At 39.6% G+C, this 19,954-nt stretch overlaps 1 protein-coding gene across 1 annotated transcript; it reads left to right on the forward strand.

The window, feature by feature from the left end:
• Positions 1 to 3,604: 3,604 nt before the first annotated feature.
• On the forward strand, positions 3,605 to 19,947 carry LOC106081966 (uncharacterized). Its single transcript, XM_013244250.2, has 4 exons — positions 3,605 to 3,904; positions 7,732 to 8,146; positions 19,559 to 19,672; positions 19,904 to 19,947. The coding sequence occupies exons 1-4, from the start codon at positions 3,878 to 3,880 to the stop codon at positions 19,945 to 19,947; spliced, it is 600 nt and encodes a 199-aa protein (XP_013099704.2). The 5' UTR covers positions 3,605 to 3,877.
• The last annotated feature ends 7 nt before the right edge of the window (positions 19,948 to 19,954 follow it).

The raw sequence follows: 19,954 nt of genomic DNA on the forward strand, positions 1-19,954 counted from the left end.
CATAACGCCAGTTAATGCGTTTGCCACCTTTCCATCGATCATAGTGAGTTGTAGTTGAAACGAAACTTTTATATTTCTTCCCAATTGGTTTATAACAATCATGGGTAATGCAGCAATTTCTTCCTTTATTTCGTTCACCAAAGATCGTGTTGTGTTCCGGTCTTCCTTTGTATACTCAAACCGAATTGGGCGACATAAATATTTTGACCCAGGTGTTCTATTTATCCATATATCTTGAAATGCATTTTCTTTCGATGATGAAGATTGGTCCTTGTACAATCTCATTCTCAATGGTACTAATGATGCCATGAAAATTGATGCGAAGTTGGTATCTATTTCTGTTTGTTGCTTATATTCGGAAAATCCAGATGATCCATCACAACCCCATTTGCTGATCAAAACCACTTCGGAATTATTACATGTGTTCAACTGTTCTTCAGTAAAATTAGAAATAATTCTAACAGCTGTATTTTCAACAAGATCAGCAAGTTTCACTCTTGCTTTTAATTCGTCCACGTATATATTTGATGGCACCATTTTCGTCCTGGTGTTGTACAATTTATGTTTTGAGGGTAAACAACCCCATCCTTTTTCACGAAGAGCCTTCCTCATTGTTGAGTATTTGTTTCTTGAGAGGCCTAGGTTCAAAATCAGGGCCAGTGCATCTTCCTCCGTGAATTCTGTAGTCGATTTTGGAGTTGGAATACTTTCTACCATTCTCTTTACCCTTTTCGGAGATGCTAATGGTAAAACATCGACAATTCGTCCAACATTTTTTGGTTGTGTTTTTAACAATGCTGTTTTGAACGTATCTTTTATTAAATTTGGCGGATGTGCCGCCAATAGTTCCTCTTGTTTTTTCTTTTTGGTTTTCTCCGTAACTTCGTCGTATGCTTTGCTAGGCCGGCCGGGAATCAGCGGTTTAATTTCAATAAGTAGATCCGATTTCAGCCACTTCTCATACATTTTGAAAAACTTGATTTTTGCGAATGAACATTCTGGCAACCTTCTCTCAAATGATTTATAGAATTTTTCAAGTTTGTCTAAAGCGTCTTTATTTAGCCTTATTCCATATATGTGGTCCAAAGTGTAAACAAGTTCCTTAAATGACTCCGTGTATGATTTGGAATCATTTTTGATGTCCCATACAATTTTCGAAAGAGTGGAATACTTCAGTATGACTTCCATAACTTATAAATGTCCTTTACGCCTCTACAAAATATAATGAAGAAAATTTGGATTTTGTTCAAATATTTATGCAATATATTCACAATTAATGACCCATTTCAGGTATCAGACGCAATCGTAAAAAGGGGTCCAAAGTGCCTCTTTTTACTTACTCTTCTATAATTATTTACCTGGACTCGAATTTGGTTAAAAAAAATGACAATGAATTTTTTATGGGTAGGTTTTTTCACATTCATTGATACGGTGGATTTCCTGGGAATTCGACATAGCGAAACAGGTAACATTTGTCTGCATCAAATCTTAACACAAATATATATATATGCAGGTATATTTCTAGGTTACTTTTTATTCAAAAATCATCAGCTTACATTAAAAATAGATGTAGGTACTATACAAACGCACGCCGATGCGAAGTGTTTTCGCTCTAAAACACATATTTTTATTCCAATTTTTTTAAACTTTGGCAGGAGACCTTTTTTTATTCTAACACATTTGTATTGTAAACCCTGGGCAAATCTATCAATGTTTTAGTGTAGGCCCCATATAAGGTTCCATTTCACAAATAGACATTTTTATATAGAGTTTAATGAAGTGTAAATGAATTTTAGAGTAGATAGAATCCGAGTTGAGAAATGTTTTATACATCGTTGGAAAGGTATGAAAATTTCCTTTACGATAAGGTATGTTGCGTAAATATGGCTATAGTGTGTCATGTGCAATTAGGACAACAAAAACAAAATTTGGGAAATTCGACTTTTTTGAAAAATTGACTTTTTTATTGCCGGTTCCATAAAATGGAATAGAATAGAGATATTTCCATGATTCTTTTTGTGTTTTGTAGAAGAAGTGTTACCAAATAAAAGTTTATTTAACATCTTTGCAATAAAATGTGACGTAATACTTGTTTTTTAGCAATGAATATAGCACTACTTGAAAATTGACTTTTTTCAGTATTTTGATCGCTACGATCTCATTTATGGCTAGGATATGGCGAGACATACCTTAAAATGTTGGGAACATTTTAAGCTTTCATTTAAGTTCAAAAAAAGCGAAAAAATCCCCGTGGAACTTTTTTTCCAGTGAGAAACTTTTGAAGTTTAGTAAAAAAATTGGCCATTTTGGTCTTAAGATAACGGTGTTGTTTGATATCGAAATTAGCCAAATTAGCACTTAAAACTTTTCTTAATACCTCGACTTTGTGAAAATGGAAAGAAATGATAATGCTTTGACGGCCAAAGTTTGCGAAAACTTAAAGGAAATGGGAGTATCTTTTTTGAAAAATTTTGCAATTTTTTGACAAAAAAAATATTTTTCATATTGAAAACGATGCCATTTTTAAACCGCCAAAGATATTCACGTGATTCCTTTTGTATTTTATGCACACATATGCTGGCATAATTTGTGTGAAGTATGAAGTTTATAGCTTTAAAATTGACGGAGTTATTAAAAAAACACTGAAAAAAACCAAGGCCAAATTTTCATATTTTAAAATTAAACAATTCATAACTCCTTAACAGTACACGATGGCATGGTACTTTATGCATAAGTTTTTTAGATCTTGTCAAGCTCTTTCTCTAGAGTCCTAAATCATGTAAATCGGTTGAGTAGATCAAAAGTTATGGCCCCCAGAAGCTTGGAGAAGTCAAAAGTGGTCAACTTTCACACCCTGTAGCTCACCCTGTATTAAAGATATGGACCAACAACAGCACTTTTCTGAAAGCCTATGTCCTCCTCTACAAATGTCTAGAACATTTTGTATGGCTAAAATCAACAGATAAAAAGTTGTAGACTTATTTCCAATTTTTTTGCCATTTGGCCCACTGTGCGACGCTTCAGTGACAAATGAATTAATTTAGGAATTCCCAAATAAATTTACACAGTCAAATTAACAAACAGCAATTGCATGTCATTGCATTTAATTCAATAATCGTAAAATATGGCCTAACAGAAAGTACTATAAAAACGAATAGGCCAATTCTTCCAGCAGGGAAATCCCACGTAACCAGAACCAAGTAATGAAGATGGTGGGCAGTTATATGCAAACCGGTCGCTCAGTCAGTTTCAATTTCATGTAGACGATGTAGATCGACCAAGAAGCTGACCGAACGACCGACCATAGAATTTGTTTACCTAACCCATTAAGATTTGTGAAGTGTCGCCGCCGCCATATCAATATGAATAAATTTAGGCAAGATTACGAAATAGAATGTATAGAGGGGCAAAAAAGAGAGTTCAACCTTGATATTGAATTTTAAGAAGGTTGTTCGATACGGATTCAGCAATTGTGGTAACTATTCTGTTTTTTTTTTTGTTAAAGAAGAAATTCAATTATTATTATTATTTGTGTGTTTTTGTTGTTTTTGCGAATAACAAGTGAGACAGACCACAATTGCTCTTCAGATTAGACTAAAAACCTCAAGTGAAATAAATTCAGTATCCCAGCAGCCGCATCAAAGCATTCTCCAAGCGACATCAGTAAGCGTGCGATTTGTGTCAAACGGTTAGCTAAGACTTGAGAGAATTCTGATTCCACACAATCACTTGCGGTTACTTACTTGGCTGCTATTCCTGAAGAGCTCATTCATCATCATCTCCATCCGTGTCGTCGCCCATTCAGTCAAACCCCTTTTGGACAAGGAAGTTTTAACCACAAGTGTTTTCTTTTCGGTGGTACTTGAAATATTTTAATATGTTCAAATCAATGTCAGCGTGTGTGGTAAGTTTTTGTTTTGGGGAACACGTACAGTGGTTAAAAGTGCTTAAGAGGAGAAATAATTATAACAAGTGAAAACGTTCTTAGTTCGGCCGGACGCTGCAAATCGGATGAAAACTGAGGTTTCTAGGAGCTCAAGAAGTTAATTCCGGGGATCGGTTTGTATGGGCGCTATACAAGTTTATAGACCAACTCGGATCATACTCGGCACGGATGTTGGAAGTCAGAACGAAGGTCGTTATGTCGAATTACAGCCAAATCGGATGAAAACTAAGGCTTTTAGGGGCTGAAGAAGTCAAATCCGGGGATCGGCTTGTATGGGGGCTATATCAGTTTATTGACCGACTCGGATCATAATCGGCACGGATGGCGGAAGTCAGTTTATAGACCAACTCGGATCATATTCGGCACGGATGTTGGAAGTCAGAACGAAGGTCGTTATGTCGAATTTCAGCCAAATCGGATGAAAACTGAGGCTTCTAGGGATTCAAGAAGTTAATTCCGGGGATCGGTTTGTATGGGTGCTATACAAGTTTAAAGAAAAACTCGGATCATACTCGGCACGGATGTTGGAAGTCAGAACGAAGGTCGTTATGTCGAATTACAGCCAAATCGGATGAAAACTAAGGCTTCTAGGGGCTCAAAAAGTCAATTACGGGGATTGGTTTGTATGGGCGCTATATCAGATTATAGACCAATTTGGCTCATACTCGCCACTGATGTTGGAAGTCAGAACGGAAGTCCTTGTGTCGGGTTTCAGCCAAATCGGATGAAAACTGAGGCTTTTAGGGGTTCCAGAAGTCAAATCCAGGGATCGGTTTGTATGGGCGCTATATCAGATTATAGACCAATTCGGATCATACTCGGCATTGATGTTGGAAGTCAGAACGGAAGTCCTTGTGTCAGGTTTCAGCCAAATCGGATGAAAACTGAGGCTTTTAGGGGTTCCAGAAGTCAAATCCAGGGATCGGTTTGTATGGGCGCTATATCAGATTATAGACCAATTCGGATCATACTCGGCATTGATGTTGGAAGTCAGAACGGAAGTCCTTGTGTCGGGTTTCAGCCAAATCGGATGAAAACTGAGGCTTTTAGGGGTTCCAGAAGTCAAATCCAGGGATCGGTTTGTATGGGCGCTATATCAGATTATAGACCAATTTGGCTCATACTCGCCACTGATGTTGGAAGTCAGAACGGAAGTCCTTGTGTCGGGTTTCAGCCAAATCGGATGAAAACTGAGGCTTTTAGGGGTTCCAGAAGTCAAATCCAGGGATCGGTTTGTTTGGGCGCTATATCAGATTATAGACCAATTCGGATCATACTCGGCATTGATGTTGGAAGTCAGAACGGAAGTCCTTGTGTCGAATTTCAGCCAAATCAGATGAAAACTGAGGCTTTTAGGAGCTCAAGAAGTCAAATCCTGGGATCGGTTTGTATGGGCGCTATATCAGATTATAGACCAATTCAGATCATACTCGGTACTGATGTTGGAAGTCATTGTGTCGAGTTTCAGCCAAATCAGATGAAAACTGAGGCTTCTAGGGACTCAAGAAGTCAAATCCGGGGATCGGTTTTTATGGGGACTATATATCAGTTTATAGACCGATTTGGATCATACTCGGTACTGATAATGGAAGTCAAAACGGAAGCCCATGTGTCGAGTTTCAGCCAAATCGGATGAAAACTGAGGCATCTAGGGACTCAAGAAGTCAAATCCGGGGATCGGTTGTTGTCGAGTTTCAGCCAAATCGGATGAAAACTGAGGCTTATAGGGGCTCAAGAAGTCAATTCTGGGGATCGGTTTATATGGGCGCTATATCAGATTATAGACCAATTCGGATCATACTCGACACTGATGTTGAAAGACAGAATGGAAGTCTTCATGTCGAGTTTCAGCCAAATCGGAAAAAAACAGAGGCTTCTAGGGGCTCAAGAACTCAAATCCGGGGATCGGTTCGCATGGGCGCTATATCAGATTATAGACCAATTTGGATCATACTCGAGACAGATTATATACCAATTCGGATCATACTCGGCATTGATGTTGAAAGTCAGAACGGAAGTCCTTGTGTTGAGTTTCAGCTAAATCGGATGAAAACTGAGGCTTCTAGGGGCTCAAGAACTCAAATCCGGGGATTGGTTTGTATGGGCGCTATATCAGATTGTAGACCAATTTGGATCATATTCGGCACAGATTATAGACCAATTCCGATCATACTCGGCATTGATGTTGGAAGTCAGAACGGATGTCCTTGTGTCGAGTTTTAGCCAAATCGGATGAAAACTAAGGCTTCTAGGGGCTCAGGAAGTCGAATCCGGGGATAGGTTTGTATGGGCGCTATATCAGATTATAGACCAATTCGGATCACACTCGACACTGATGTTGGAAGTCAGAACGGAGGCCCATGTGTCGAGTTTCAGCCAAATCGGATGAAAACTGAGGCTTTTAAGAGCTCAAGAAGTCAAATCAGAGCATCGGTTTATAGACCGACTCGGTTCATACTCGGCCCTGACTTTGGAAGACATAACCCAAGTGCTTGTGCCAACTTTTAACCAAATATGACGAAAATTGAGGTCTCAAAAAGCTAATATGGGTGAGTGCTTCATCCAAAGCTGAACCGATATGGCCCATTTACAACCCCCAACGACTTATATTAATAGGAGGATGGGTTAGGTTGAAAAGATGGTGCATATATTAATCCGCCCAATGCCCCTACGGACATACATAAGCCAGTTATCTGCTTGTTGTGCGCTCTAAGAACTATAAAGTCACCTCTTAAAAGTCAATTTTGAGCAAGGAATTCCTTGCCATTTACAAAATCCTTAATTTTTTTCAATACTACTCCCCTAAGGTGGTTCATGTCTAGTATTGTGTCTTCACCTAAGTGCCGGTATCTGTTAGACGCGAAAGCCAGGCAATGACAAAGGAAATGCTCCAATGTCTCATCATCTTCCCCGCATGCCCTACATATGCTATCACTTGCCGCACCGATTTTACATAAGTGAGCTGGTAGTCATATGTGTCCCGTTATGATACCAATAGCTATACTGACCTCCTTCTTGCTACCTTACAGTAATAGCCTCGTCTTCTCACGATCTGGATCCCCCCATAGGATTTTTGCCGTTCTACCGACCGTTTCGCTGTTCCACAATGTTGCATGCGCATTCCTCGCTCACTCCCTTAACTCGGACTGCGTCGACCCGAAAGGCTTCGAGTTAACTGAGTCAGTCCTTTGGCTTTCACCGCCAAATCGTCTGCCCTTCCATTTCCCCTTACTCCGTTATGGCACCCACACGTTGCGGATTTTGCTATCCTCAGAGAAGGCGTTAATCGTCTTCTTACACTGTAAGACTGTTCGTGACCTTACCGTCTTGGTTGTTATTGCCCTTATGGCAATTTTACTGTCGGTAAAGATGTTCACACTCGACGTCCTCGCGATAGCACTACACCACTTTACGCATTCCGTGATCGTCCGGATCTCCGCCTGCTGGATCGTATTATGGTCAGGCATTCTAAAACAGTCTCAGTACCTGGGTTCTCAATGTAAACCCCCAGAACCACTCTGTCCTCTTGATTTGATCCATCCGTGTAACATGAACTTCCAGATGGCAATACTAGGGTTCCGTCAATCAAAGGCTGCATCGGCACAGTCTCATGTTACACGGATGGATCAATGCTAGTGGACAGAGTGGGCCAAAATTTTGTCATATTTTATTTTGAGATTTTGCTTTTGACCACTGTACCAAACAGCTACTCAACCTGCTGTTGTTATTTCATTTCTTACAATTTGTCTAAACATTGATTTTGTGGAATGTTTTAATGTTTTTAGCTTGTTTGTTGTCTATTCCAATTGAGTTGGGCAGTGGAGCGGCAATTGGAAATATTCTCGTTTAGTGCTCCAGATGAATACACTAATGAAGTCAATTCCGCCTTAGGTCAACAAATCGCCTCCGCCTCTAAGCAACATCATCAAGTGATATTCATAAAGAATCCCGATACCAATTCCGGCCTTTCAAGATTGGCTCAAAATTTGGTTCAGTCTGCTTCCAATCAAAAGACTCACATATATGTGCTCAACAAAGAACCCAATGTCGGAAAGCTGGCACAACAATTCCAACACGTTGCGCAAAGTAGCAATAGCCCGCCTCAAGTGAAGTTTGTAAAATATCGCCAGCCTGGAGAAGCTCGCCACATTCAAGGTCAAATCGTGCGACAATACGGTGGCAATCCACAATCGGTTTTAGGTTGACATTTCAGCTCGCATGCATTTTGAACTTAATAAATAAATGTCTTTTAGTTAATACCTAATTTGTACTGTTGTTGATGTTTTTCTTGTTTCATAAGAAATATTTGAAGTGGAAGCATCAAAATAGGGATGCCACATCGTATATGGGAAGAATAAAGTGTGTAGTGTGAGTTTGGTGGATTTCTCTGGAAAATATAAAGCGATTTGCTTCAGAAAGATGTTTGCCCTATGAAAAAATGAGCAAATGCAAATTTTGCCCATGAACATTCCACTTAGAAGCGGGGGCAAACTTCTCACATATCAATGAGTGCAGTCCGATTCAAGTTTTAAGCTCAATGATAAGGGACTTTTTTTATAGCCGAGTCCGAAATGCGTCTTTGGGAAAATTTTTTTAAACGATCATGCGTGGCATTGTACCTCGCAAATGTCGCCAACATTAAGAGGGGATAAAAACCGCTTTGTCCGATGTTCTCGCCAGGATTCGAACGCGTTCAGCGTCATACGCTACAATGGCACGAGTTCGGGATGACACCTCAGACATTTGGACTCAAATATGGATATCAAATTCGTGCTGCATTTCGAAATTACTTAAATTTGAGTCCCATATTGCCATGGCCGGTAAATATGAACAGTTTGGAGGGTGTTTTGAAGCTGGGGCGGCAACCGGCACTTTGCACTGAAAATAGGCAACCGGCACTTTGCACTGAAAATAGATATCAAATTCGTTCTTTATTTTCAACGGAAATGATGTTCAGTTTAGGGGGTGCTTAAGGACGTACGCCAAAACACTTGGCTCCAAAATTGGATATCAAATTCGATTTCTTCTTTCAAATACCTTTCATTTGAGTCCCATATTGTCATAATGGGTCAAATAACCCAATTGACGCATCTTTAGGAGGAAAAGCTCAAATTTAACAAAGTACCACTGGGAACTTGGACCCAAATTTTAATACCATATTCGTTTTCTGGTCTCCTATACCTATCCTTTCATACTCTTATTGTGCCCATGGGACCACTTTCGGATATGGGTGGCGTTTTTGGTGTAAGGGGGAGGATCCGCCTCCATCCGATATCTAAAAATTATATAGCCTATGTTTCCTTGAAATAAATCTATTTTAAGGAGTTTTGGGGTTGGGGCAGCTCCACAGGTACTTGGACACAACTTTTATGATGAAATTTGTACTCTTATCTTGTTTAACTTTCATTTGAATTTCATATTGTGCCGATCGGTCCACTTTTATTTTTGGTTAGTACTTTTGGGGTAAGGGGGAGGGTCGCCCCCTCCCGATATCAAAACCCTATACCTCAATTTTCAAAAACGGGGATGCGTGCACCTATTCAAACGAAATTTTGTATGGCACCTTATGGTACCCCAAAAACACGAAATTGGTATACAATTTTGGGGTCAAATAACAGGGGGGGGGGGGGGGGGGAGTCGTCCCATCCCAAAACCCACCCGGACGGACATGTTTACCGAATGGCACAATATGGGTATCAAATGAAAGGTATTTAATAGTAGAGTACGAACTTGGTATACAAACTTCGCCCAAAGTGTTCGGGGGGGTCCACCACCCCTAAAAAACCCCCCAAAAGGACTCTTTCACCATTTTGGGCAATATGTGTATCAAATGAAAGGTATTTAAAAGAATAGTACAAATCTGACATAAAAATTTATTTCTTGGTGTCTGAGGGGCCTCCCCACCCGCAAAACCCACCCCGCAGGACATATTTACCAATTGGGAAAACATGGATATCAAATGAAAAGAATTTAAAAGTAGAGTATGAATCTGATACAAAAATTTATTTCTTGGTATCTGAGGCGCCTCCTCACCCCCCAAAACCCACCAACAGGGCTTATTTACCAATTGGGACAATATGGTTATCAAATGAAAGGTGTTTGGAAGTTGAGTACTCACCTGTTATTAGAATTTGGTCCAAAGTGTCTACGAGGCCTCCCCAACCCTAAAACGGGCATGAATGTCCAACGTCACAAAATGGGTATCAAATGCAAGGTCTTTGAGAGTTGACTACGAATGTGGTATACATATTTGGGATAGAGTCTGGGGACGGCCCACCCACTAAATAAACTAAATAGGACTTGTAGGTCTATCTCAGTAGAGTTGGAATCTATTGTTGATATATGGATTCAAGAATCTGGGTCACCTCCAGCCGCCCCGCCATTCAGCAGGACATGTATACCGCGACAATATAGAACAGAAATAAATTGCCTTTTGGGTCTTACCATCGGGGGGAAGCGCCCCTCTCGTCCCAATAAAAACAACACCAAACGGTCATGTGGGACGACCGAAAATATTTTGTAGTCAAATGAAAGGATGTGCGATCAGGGTGCAATCCCCCTACCCCTATCCTACCCAAAAAAGAGAAATTAAAAACAAGTAAAAAGGCGTTAAGTTCGGCCGGGCAGAACTTTGGATACCCACCACCTCGGCTATATATGTAAACCACCTTTCGTCAAAATCCGGTGCAAAACTCATAACTTATGTCCCATAGCAGAAATATGTGGAGGGGCTTAACTTAACTCTTTGTTCCAAATTTCGGCAACATCGGACAATAAATGCGCTTTTTATGGCCCCAAAACCTAAAACCGAGAGATCGGTCTATATGGCAGCTATATCCAAATCTGGACCGATCAGTGCGATAATGCAGAAGTATGTCAAGGAACTTAACTTAACTCACTGTCCCTAATTTCGGCGACATCGGACAATAAATGCGTGTTTTATGGGCTTAGACCCCATATCGGAGGATCGGTCTATATGGTAGCTATATCCAAATCTGGACCGATCTGAACCAAATTCACAGAGGACGTCGGAGAGCCTAAGACAACGCACTGTCCCAAATTTCAGCAAAATCGGATAATAAATGTAGCTTTTATGGGCATATAACCCTAAATCGGAGGATCGGTCTATATGGCAGCTATATCCAAATGTGAATCGATTTGAGCCAAATTGACGAAGGACGTTGTAGGGCCTAACGCAACTCACTGTCTCAAATCATAGCAAAATCGGCTAATAAATGTGGCTTTTATGGGCCTAAGACCCTAAATTTGAGGATCGGTCTATATGGCAGCTATATCCAAATCTGAACCGATCTGATCCATATTGACGGAGGATGTCGAAGGGCCTAACACAACTCACTGTCCCAAATTTCAGCAAAATCGGATAATAAATGTGGCTTTTATGGGCCTAAGACCCTAAATCGGAGGATCGGTCTATATGGCAGCTATATCCAAATCTGAACCGATCTGAGCCAAATTGACGAAGGATGTCGAAGGGCCTAACACAACTCACTGTCCCAAATTTCAGCAAAATCGGATAATAAATGTGGCTTTTATGGGCCTAAGACCCCAAATCGGAGGATCGGTCTATATGGCAGCTATATCCAAATTTAGACCGATCTGAGCCAAATTGACGGAGGATATCGAAGAGCCTAACACAACACACTGTCCCAAATTTCAACAAAATCGGATAATAAATGAGGCTTTAATGGGCCTAAGACCCTAAATCGGCCGATCGGTCTATATGGGGGCTATATCAAGATATAGTCCGATATAGCCCATCTTCGAACTTAACCTGCTTATGGACAAAAAAAGAATCTGTGCAAAGTTTCAGCTCAATATCTCAATTTTTAAAGGCTGTAGCGTGATTTCAACAGACAGACGGACAGACGGACGGACATGTCTAGATCGTCTTAGATTTTTACGCTGATCAAGAATATATATACTTTATAGGGTCGGAAATGGATATTTCGATGTGTTGCAAACGGAATGACAAAATGAATATACCCCCATCCTTCGGTGGTGGGTATAATAATATATGAAGGCCGATCAGGTTAGAATAGGACGGCAATAAAAGGTTTTTGGTCTTTTAGGTTTTTTTACCTTTAAATTGGGACAGCCACAGAAGGACCTACGGATCTTTAAGATATTGGTGTCCCAAGTGGTAGCTTTGAAATATGATTTTGAGTGTAGATAACAAAAGAAAAATTAATTTGTATGGATCTGAACGAGACCCATTGCCCTGTATATCTTGATCGCCACTTTCCAAATGCTTGACATTACGGGGCTCCATCAACATCGTGCTCTAGCCCCATGCTGATATTATTTCAGTGACCGGCCCCTAAACTCCCTTCAAAATGGATATCTTTGCCTACCATAGGAATAAGGGGCTCAAATAATAGGTATTTGATAGTAGAAAACGAATTTGATTTCAAATTTTGAGGCCAAGTACAATATTTAAGGCCAACTGCAATTGCGGCTCAAATAATAGGAATTTAACAGTAGAGCACGTTGCTGATATTTTTTTCAGGGTTAAGTGCGTGGATGACCGCCCCACCCTACATACCCCCCAAACTGGATATATTTGTGGATTATGGCAAAAAGGGGCTCAAATTTGATACACGTTTTATGGCCAAGTTTTTCAGGGACGACTGAACCACACATATATACCGACTATAGCAATATGTAGCTCAAATGTAGTTTTTGGAGTACAGTATGAATCTGATATCCACTTTCGGGCAAAGGGTGTGGCTCCTCTAATACACCACCAAAACCAAGATAATGAAGTAGATTTAATATCCAAACTTTAATGGGCGGACCTTCCCCTAACCCTGCTTTCAAAAGCGCCAGATCTCAGAGATGGATGGGGCGATTTAAGCGAATTTTTGTACGTTTATAATAACTCAAAAACAGAAATTTGGTATAGTTACTTAAATTAGTAATGACAAAATAAGGCTCAGATGAAAGGTATTTGAGTCTAGAGCACGTATCTGAAACATGGTGTACCGACTCACACCCATACCGGACATATTTACCGACCATAGCATAAGGCTCAAATGAAAGAAATTTGGGAGTAGAGCACAAATATGACATCCACATTAGGGCGAAATATCTGAAAGGCCGTACCAGTCAGTCCCACAAACAGGACTTTTTCCTGACCATGTCAGGGCCCAGATAAAATAAGAGAGTGAAAGAAGGTGCAGGGGAGCGGGCCCTGTTCAGCTAGTTTTATATATAAGAAGAAGATAGGGTCGAAAATGTATATTTCGATGTGTTGCAAACGGAATCCTTCGGCGGTGAGTATAAAAATAGTGCAATGGGTGTAAAAATAGTGTAAAACAAAAACTTAAATAGATGAGAAATGTAAAAAAAATGTTTCAAATTGCGCGCATTAGAATAATTTAGGACTGTTAATCGTTTAGCCGTTTGGATGTTAAAAAAAGCTTAAGTACATATGAATTGCGTCATATATCTGAATTTTTTCAATCGTTTGGTTCAACCCGGCCAAAATTTCATTCGCTTGCGATGAGAATATTTTGATTTAGTTCAAGAAAGCAAAATCAAATATATCGGATGCATTTGCACTATTTATTATTCAAATTGTCATAAAGATATAGATAGAGAAATATTTTAAGGATAAGATCTCAAAAAGTATCCCAAAATATATAATTTCGATTAATTATCAACCTAGTTGGAGATGAACATTTCGATGTGTTGCTAGTTTACTAATGACATTATTTACATACCACCATCCCATAGTGGTTGGTGGGTATGAAAAGCCAATAACGTGGTAGAATATCAATGAACTTTAGTTATTGTCATGCCAGTAGTATTCGAGAATTAGTTCATATAATCTATCACCTTATGGCGCTACTTTTATTACAACTAGGAAATAATGATAGACACGTATTCAAGAAAATTAGCCATGTGTAATTCACAATGCACACGATTAAATATTTATTTTGTGTTTATTTGTTTTTGATTCTGTTGATTGTTTTTTTTTTAACTTAAACATGCATTACATTAAATTTGTAATATGTATATTAGAAAATAGGGATTGCAAAAAGCGATATCATTGAAATCGTCCACAAAGAACGAAACAACAAAATGATTAAATTTTGATTGCTAAGAAGTTAATTTCGAAAAATATTTGCATTGCTATTTTTAGATCATTGATATTTTACAGTTTGATTTTTTGTTTACTGTGCCAACTCACAACAATTTTAGTGGGGTAATTCATTAACCGGTTGTCCAACAAGCTTTAGTCATGGTGCCCACATTATGTTAAACTTTGTTGAAGATAACATTTGTTAAACAAACATTGGCCATTGGAAAATAAACCTAGAGACTAAAGGCTATTAAATATATATGTTTGTATGTCGCTTAAAGATTAAACATTTCAAATTTGGGGATTTCTTTATAATTTATTTTTTGATGCCCTCTACCATCGGATGAAACTATACTAATTTCGTCTTTCTGTTTGTAATTCCTCGAAATATTCGTCGAAGACCCCATAAAGCATATACAATATATTCTTGATCGTCATGAAATTTTCAGTCGATCTAGCCATGTCTGTCTGTCGAAAGCACGCTAACTTTGGAAGGAGTAAAGCAAGCCGCTTAAAATTTTGCACAAATACTTCTTATTGTGTAGGTCGGTTGGGCTTGTAGGTGGGCCATATCGTTTCATGTTTTGATATAGCTGCCATATAAACCGATCTTGGATTTTAACTTCATGAGCCTCTGGAGGGCGCAATTCCTATCCTATTTGACTGAAATTTGGCATGACATGTTTCCAAATGACTTCTATCAACTGTGTTAAGTATGGTTTAAATCGATTCATAACCTGATATAGCTGTCGTATAAACCGATCTGGGGTTTTGACTCCTTTAGCCACTAGAGGGCGCGATTCCTATCAGATTTGGATGAAATTTGACATGAAGTGTTTCGATATGACTTCCAACACCTGTGCTAAGTATAGTGCAAATTGATCCATAACCTGATACAGGTATCATATAAAGCGATCGGTGTTCTTGACCCCCTTGAGGGCGTAATTAACGTCATCTACCCTGACCTTCAATATACGTGTCAAATATGGTCTGAATCGGTGTATAGCCTGATACAGCTCCGATATAAACCGATCTCCCTATTTTACTTCTTGAGCCCCTAAAGGGCGCAATTCTTATTCGAATTGGCTGAAATTTTGCACAATGATATTTCTACTATGGTCTCCAACATTCAGTTCAATGATGGTCCAAATCGATCCATAACTTGATATACAATAGCTCCAAAGCGTAGCAATTCTTATCTTTTATCCTTTGAATTTGAATTTAAACAAAATCTGATGAAAAATAAAGTTTTTATGGGCATTAGACCTTTTATCGGAAAATCGGTCTATATAGCAGCTATATCCCAATATGATCCGATTTGGCCCGTGTATCAAGAATACGTATCTGTGTCAAATTTCAGCTCAATATCTCAATTTTTGAAGGCTGTAGAGTGATAACACCAGACGGACGGACAGACGGACAGACACACAGACAAATCGTCTAAGAATTTTACGACGATCCGAAATATATATATATATACTTTTTTGGGTCGGAAATTGATATTTCGATGTGTTGCAAACCCCCTATCCTACGGTGGCGAGTGTAAAAACGAGTAAAGTTCCCATCACCATGGATATATTAATCATCCTATTTTATTATAACACCACTATCATATCCATAGTTATATGTTAATAGGGGCTGGTCTGGATCACATTAGATTCAGGTCCCGACAACTCTTACACAAGTCACAGTTTCAGCGAAATCAGGAAATAAATCGGTTTTTTATGGGATTAAGACCCTATATTGGAAGATCGGTCTATATGGTAGCAATATTTAAATATGCCCGATCTGGATCATATTTGATTCGCATGTCGGGAGGCTTAATATAATAATAATAATGCAGCTTTTATGGGCTTCAGACCCTTAAACGGTAGATCGGTCCTTATCCAAATATTTTCCGATCTGAATCATGTTTGAGTTGGTAGTTGGAAGGCTTAATATAATTGACATTTTCAAACTTTAGCAAAGTCGGCTAATAAATGCAGCTTTAATGAGTTTCGGACCCTTAATCGACAGATAGGTCTATATGGCAGCTATATCTTAATATAATCCGATCTGAAACATATTTGATTGGAATGTCGGGAGGCTAAGAGGAACTCACTGTCTCAAATTTTAGCGAAATCGAATAGTAAATACAGCTTTTATGGGCTGCAAACCTTTAACCGGTAGATCTGTCTCTATGGCAGCTATGTATAAATATAGTCCGATCGGATTTATATATGACTCAAATGTCAGGAGGCTTGAAACAACTCATTGTTTCAAATTTCAGCGCAATTGGATACTATATGCAGCTTCCATGGGCTGGGCAAATTGATCTATGTGGCAGCTATATCCAAATATAGTTAAATTTAGCACGTTTAAGAATTTAATCTTCGTGGTATTGGTGACAAAATTTCAGCTCAGAATTTTCAATCGATTTTAATTAAGTTCGAAAAATAAATTAGCGAAATCATTTTTTATTTCTGTCAGCCAACACGCAGGAGATGTCCCCTATAAATGCAGGCATTTACTTTGGCGAGAGGAAATTAGGAATTGGAGCGGGGGAAAGGGATGTAGTGCTTATTGACATTTGTCTTAAATCTTTGGATGTCAAAGTGAGTGGGAAAAACATTAGCCCGAAGTCGATTCCACATACGAACGGTTCAGGCGAAATAAAAATTCTCTCTATAATGCATCGTGCGGTTCGCTGGCCAATCAATTACAAACGGGAGAGAGTACCTAAAATGTCTAGTATCCCTGACATACATCCTTATCAGGAATAAGAAGGCGAATATCAAACGAACACAGACCATAAAAGTACCGATAGAATAGCGACAAACAACCCACATTGCGACCCCACTGCCCCCAATCAACTCCATCGCTCTCCTCTGTACACGGTCCAGTAGCTCCAGGGATGATTTTGAAGCTCCAGCCCATACATGTGAGTTGTACTCCATTTTCGGTCTTATGAAAGTGGTGTAGATGTTAAGAAGATCAGACGGAGTGAAGTAATTCTTACACCGTTTAAGGGAGCCAAGACACTTGAATGCTTCTTTCGACACTTCAAATACATGTTTAGCCCAACGGACATCACTTTGTATTTTTATGCGCATAACATCAAGATCTTCTGATTGCTCAACCTCCACACCGTTGATAGACAAAGATGGTCATAATGGCTCAGCGAATCGTTTGTGTGACAACAAGCAGCATTGGGTCTTCCGTGCAGAAATGGCCAGCAAATCCTGGCAGAGCGTATCGTCCATAACCCGCCTCTTGTCCTCAATCTCTCGAAGTCTCGGCCTATGGTCGAATGAGTACGAATGACTGAGATTGCTGTCATCCGCAAATGAGTAGATTGGATTCGATGTCTGACCCAACAGATCGTTGATGAAAATAAGAAAAAGAAAAGAAGAAAGAACAGAGCCCTGGGGTACACCTGTGGTCAATTTGTGCTCATTGGATGAGAACCCATCTATAATGACTCTAATAGTGCGATCTCTGAGAAAGCTCGAAATAAATCGAACGATGCCATTACCGACACCAAATGCGACAAGCTTTGATAGTAGTGCATCGTGCCATACCCTATCAAATGCCTTGGAGATATCCAGAGCCACAACCTTACTCTCACCAAACTGGTGGATTGAGCGACTCCAACGTTCCGACAGAAGTGCCATGAGGACACTCGTAGAGCGAATTCTGCAGAACCCATACTGTTGGTCGCTAAAAAGGCCATTAGACTCTAAATACCTCACAAGATGGTGATTCACCATATTGGAGCATATCGCAACTGGCCGATAATTCGCATGGTATTTTGCCTCGCCCTTTTTGGGTTTTGGCTGAACGATCGCAACCTTCCAACGCGCGGGAAGACTCCCGCACGGTAGGCAAGGTTGCGTAATGGACGAGCTAGCGTCGAAGAACACTTGCGTAAGACAAATGTTGATATGCCATCCGGGCCCGGGGATTTATTTATGTCTAGATTCTCAAGAACCCTTTTAAGTTCACCAGTTCGAAAAAATATTTGGGCCAGATACATTTTCGATTGAGGGGAGTGGTTGCTTGCTATCCGGCAGGGAAGAGTTCCCTGCAAATATATCAGCCAAGAGGTTAGCCTTAGCCACAGGGTCAGTAAACGTTTGATCATCCTTAACAAGAGTTGAAATAGATGAAGAACTACCCTTTACTCTTTTAACGAACGACCAAAAGCTCTTACTTCATTGTGCAGAAGCAAGAACCTTAGTACGCAGATGCTGTTCGTAAAGAAATTTTTCGCAGCACTTTGAGACACGAAAATCCTGCTTTCTTGCGCAGCAGTTCAGTATTGGCATTTTTATCCCAAGACAGTTACTGAATGCCATCTCTTTCGATCTGACAGAATTTCAGCAGGTCCGGTTAAACCAACTTTTGTCGTCTGATTAAGCCGTAATAGTCTTAACTGGAATAAATGTCCTCATTCCATTTAAAATTATCTTCTCAATCATTTCAGCATTAGCATTTATATCATCATCTAGGAAACATAGTTTCCAATTAAAATGCTGAAAGAATCCATCGAGCTTAGCCCAAAGTGACCACTTCGGGACTGGTGAGGAAGCAGTACGAAGAGCAAGGGGGGGGGGGGGGGGGTTTACCCAAAAAAAAAAATCCTGCCTACGTCGCTGGCTGCGATATAAATTGATCTTGGATCTTGACTTCTTGAGCCACTAGAAGGCACAATTCTTATCCGATTCGCCTGAAGTTGTTTGTTATGACTTCCAATCAGTACATAACCTGATATAGCTGTCATATAAACCGATCTGGGATCTTGATTCTTAAGCATCTAGAGGGCGTAATTTTTATCAGATTTTGTTGAAATTTTGTACAACAGCTTCTCTCATGACCTTCTAAATATGTGTCTAATATGGTCTAAATCGGTTTATAGCCCGATAGAGCTCCCATATAAACCGATTTCCCGATTATGCTTTTTGAGACCCTACAAGGCGCAATTCTTATCCGAATGGTCTGAAATATTACCCAATGACTTCTACTATGATTTTTAACATTCAATTTACTTATGCTCCGAAACGGACTATAACTTGATATATCTCCAATAGCATAACAATTATTATCCATTATTTGTTATTTGCCTACAATGAGATACCAGGCAAATAACTCGGCAAATGCGATTCATGGTGGAGGGTATATAAGATTCGGTCCGGCCGAACTTAGCACGTTTTCATTTATTTTTTCATTGCTTTGAATCCATACATTTCTGGGAGACACATTCGACACTATACAGTCCATTACATAGGAAAGTTCTTCTGGGAATTGTAAACGTTTTAATTTTCTTTCTGAAAATCTTTTCTTCATAGTAAACTTATCCAAAACCAATTAAATTTCCTCTTCTATAGCAGACTCAATTTTCCCATCTCGAAATTCCTAACATTTAGCAGTCAGACATTGTTTATAGTTGACCGCTTAACAATGCGGCGGTATATCTTCCAACTAACAATCAACAGTTGGTATTCTCATATTTGATCTTTTTTGTTTAGACAATAATGAACGTTGCCAACAGCAACAACAACAGCAGCAACACTCAAAGTCCCACCAACAGCAGCAGCAATATCAGCCAACCATATGTCAAGTGATCGACAACAATTTTAAAAGTTTACAGATCGCCAAACACACGTACTACCAAGTTTATACAGACAGTGGGACGGAAGGAGGGACGACCCAACCATGTTAGAATTTTATCAAGAGCCCCACACAACCACTTATCATCGACAATACATTTCGATGGATCGAAGAAAAAATGATAAGCAAAGGTGTTCTTGGTACGGGAGGGGGCTTTTGATGAATCGATGCAAATATGTCTCAAATGTATTCTTCCACAACAGGCGGTGGAGGAGGGAAGGAGGGTTTGGCAGTGGACTATAGTTAGCTGTCTT

This window comes from Stomoxys calcitrans, chromosome 2 (assembly GCF_963082655.1).
Source record: "Stomoxys calcitrans chromosome 2, idStoCalc2.1, whole genome shotgun sequence".
NCBI classification, from domain to species: Eukaryota; Metazoa; Arthropoda; class Insecta; order Diptera; family Muscidae; genus Stomoxys; species Stomoxys calcitrans.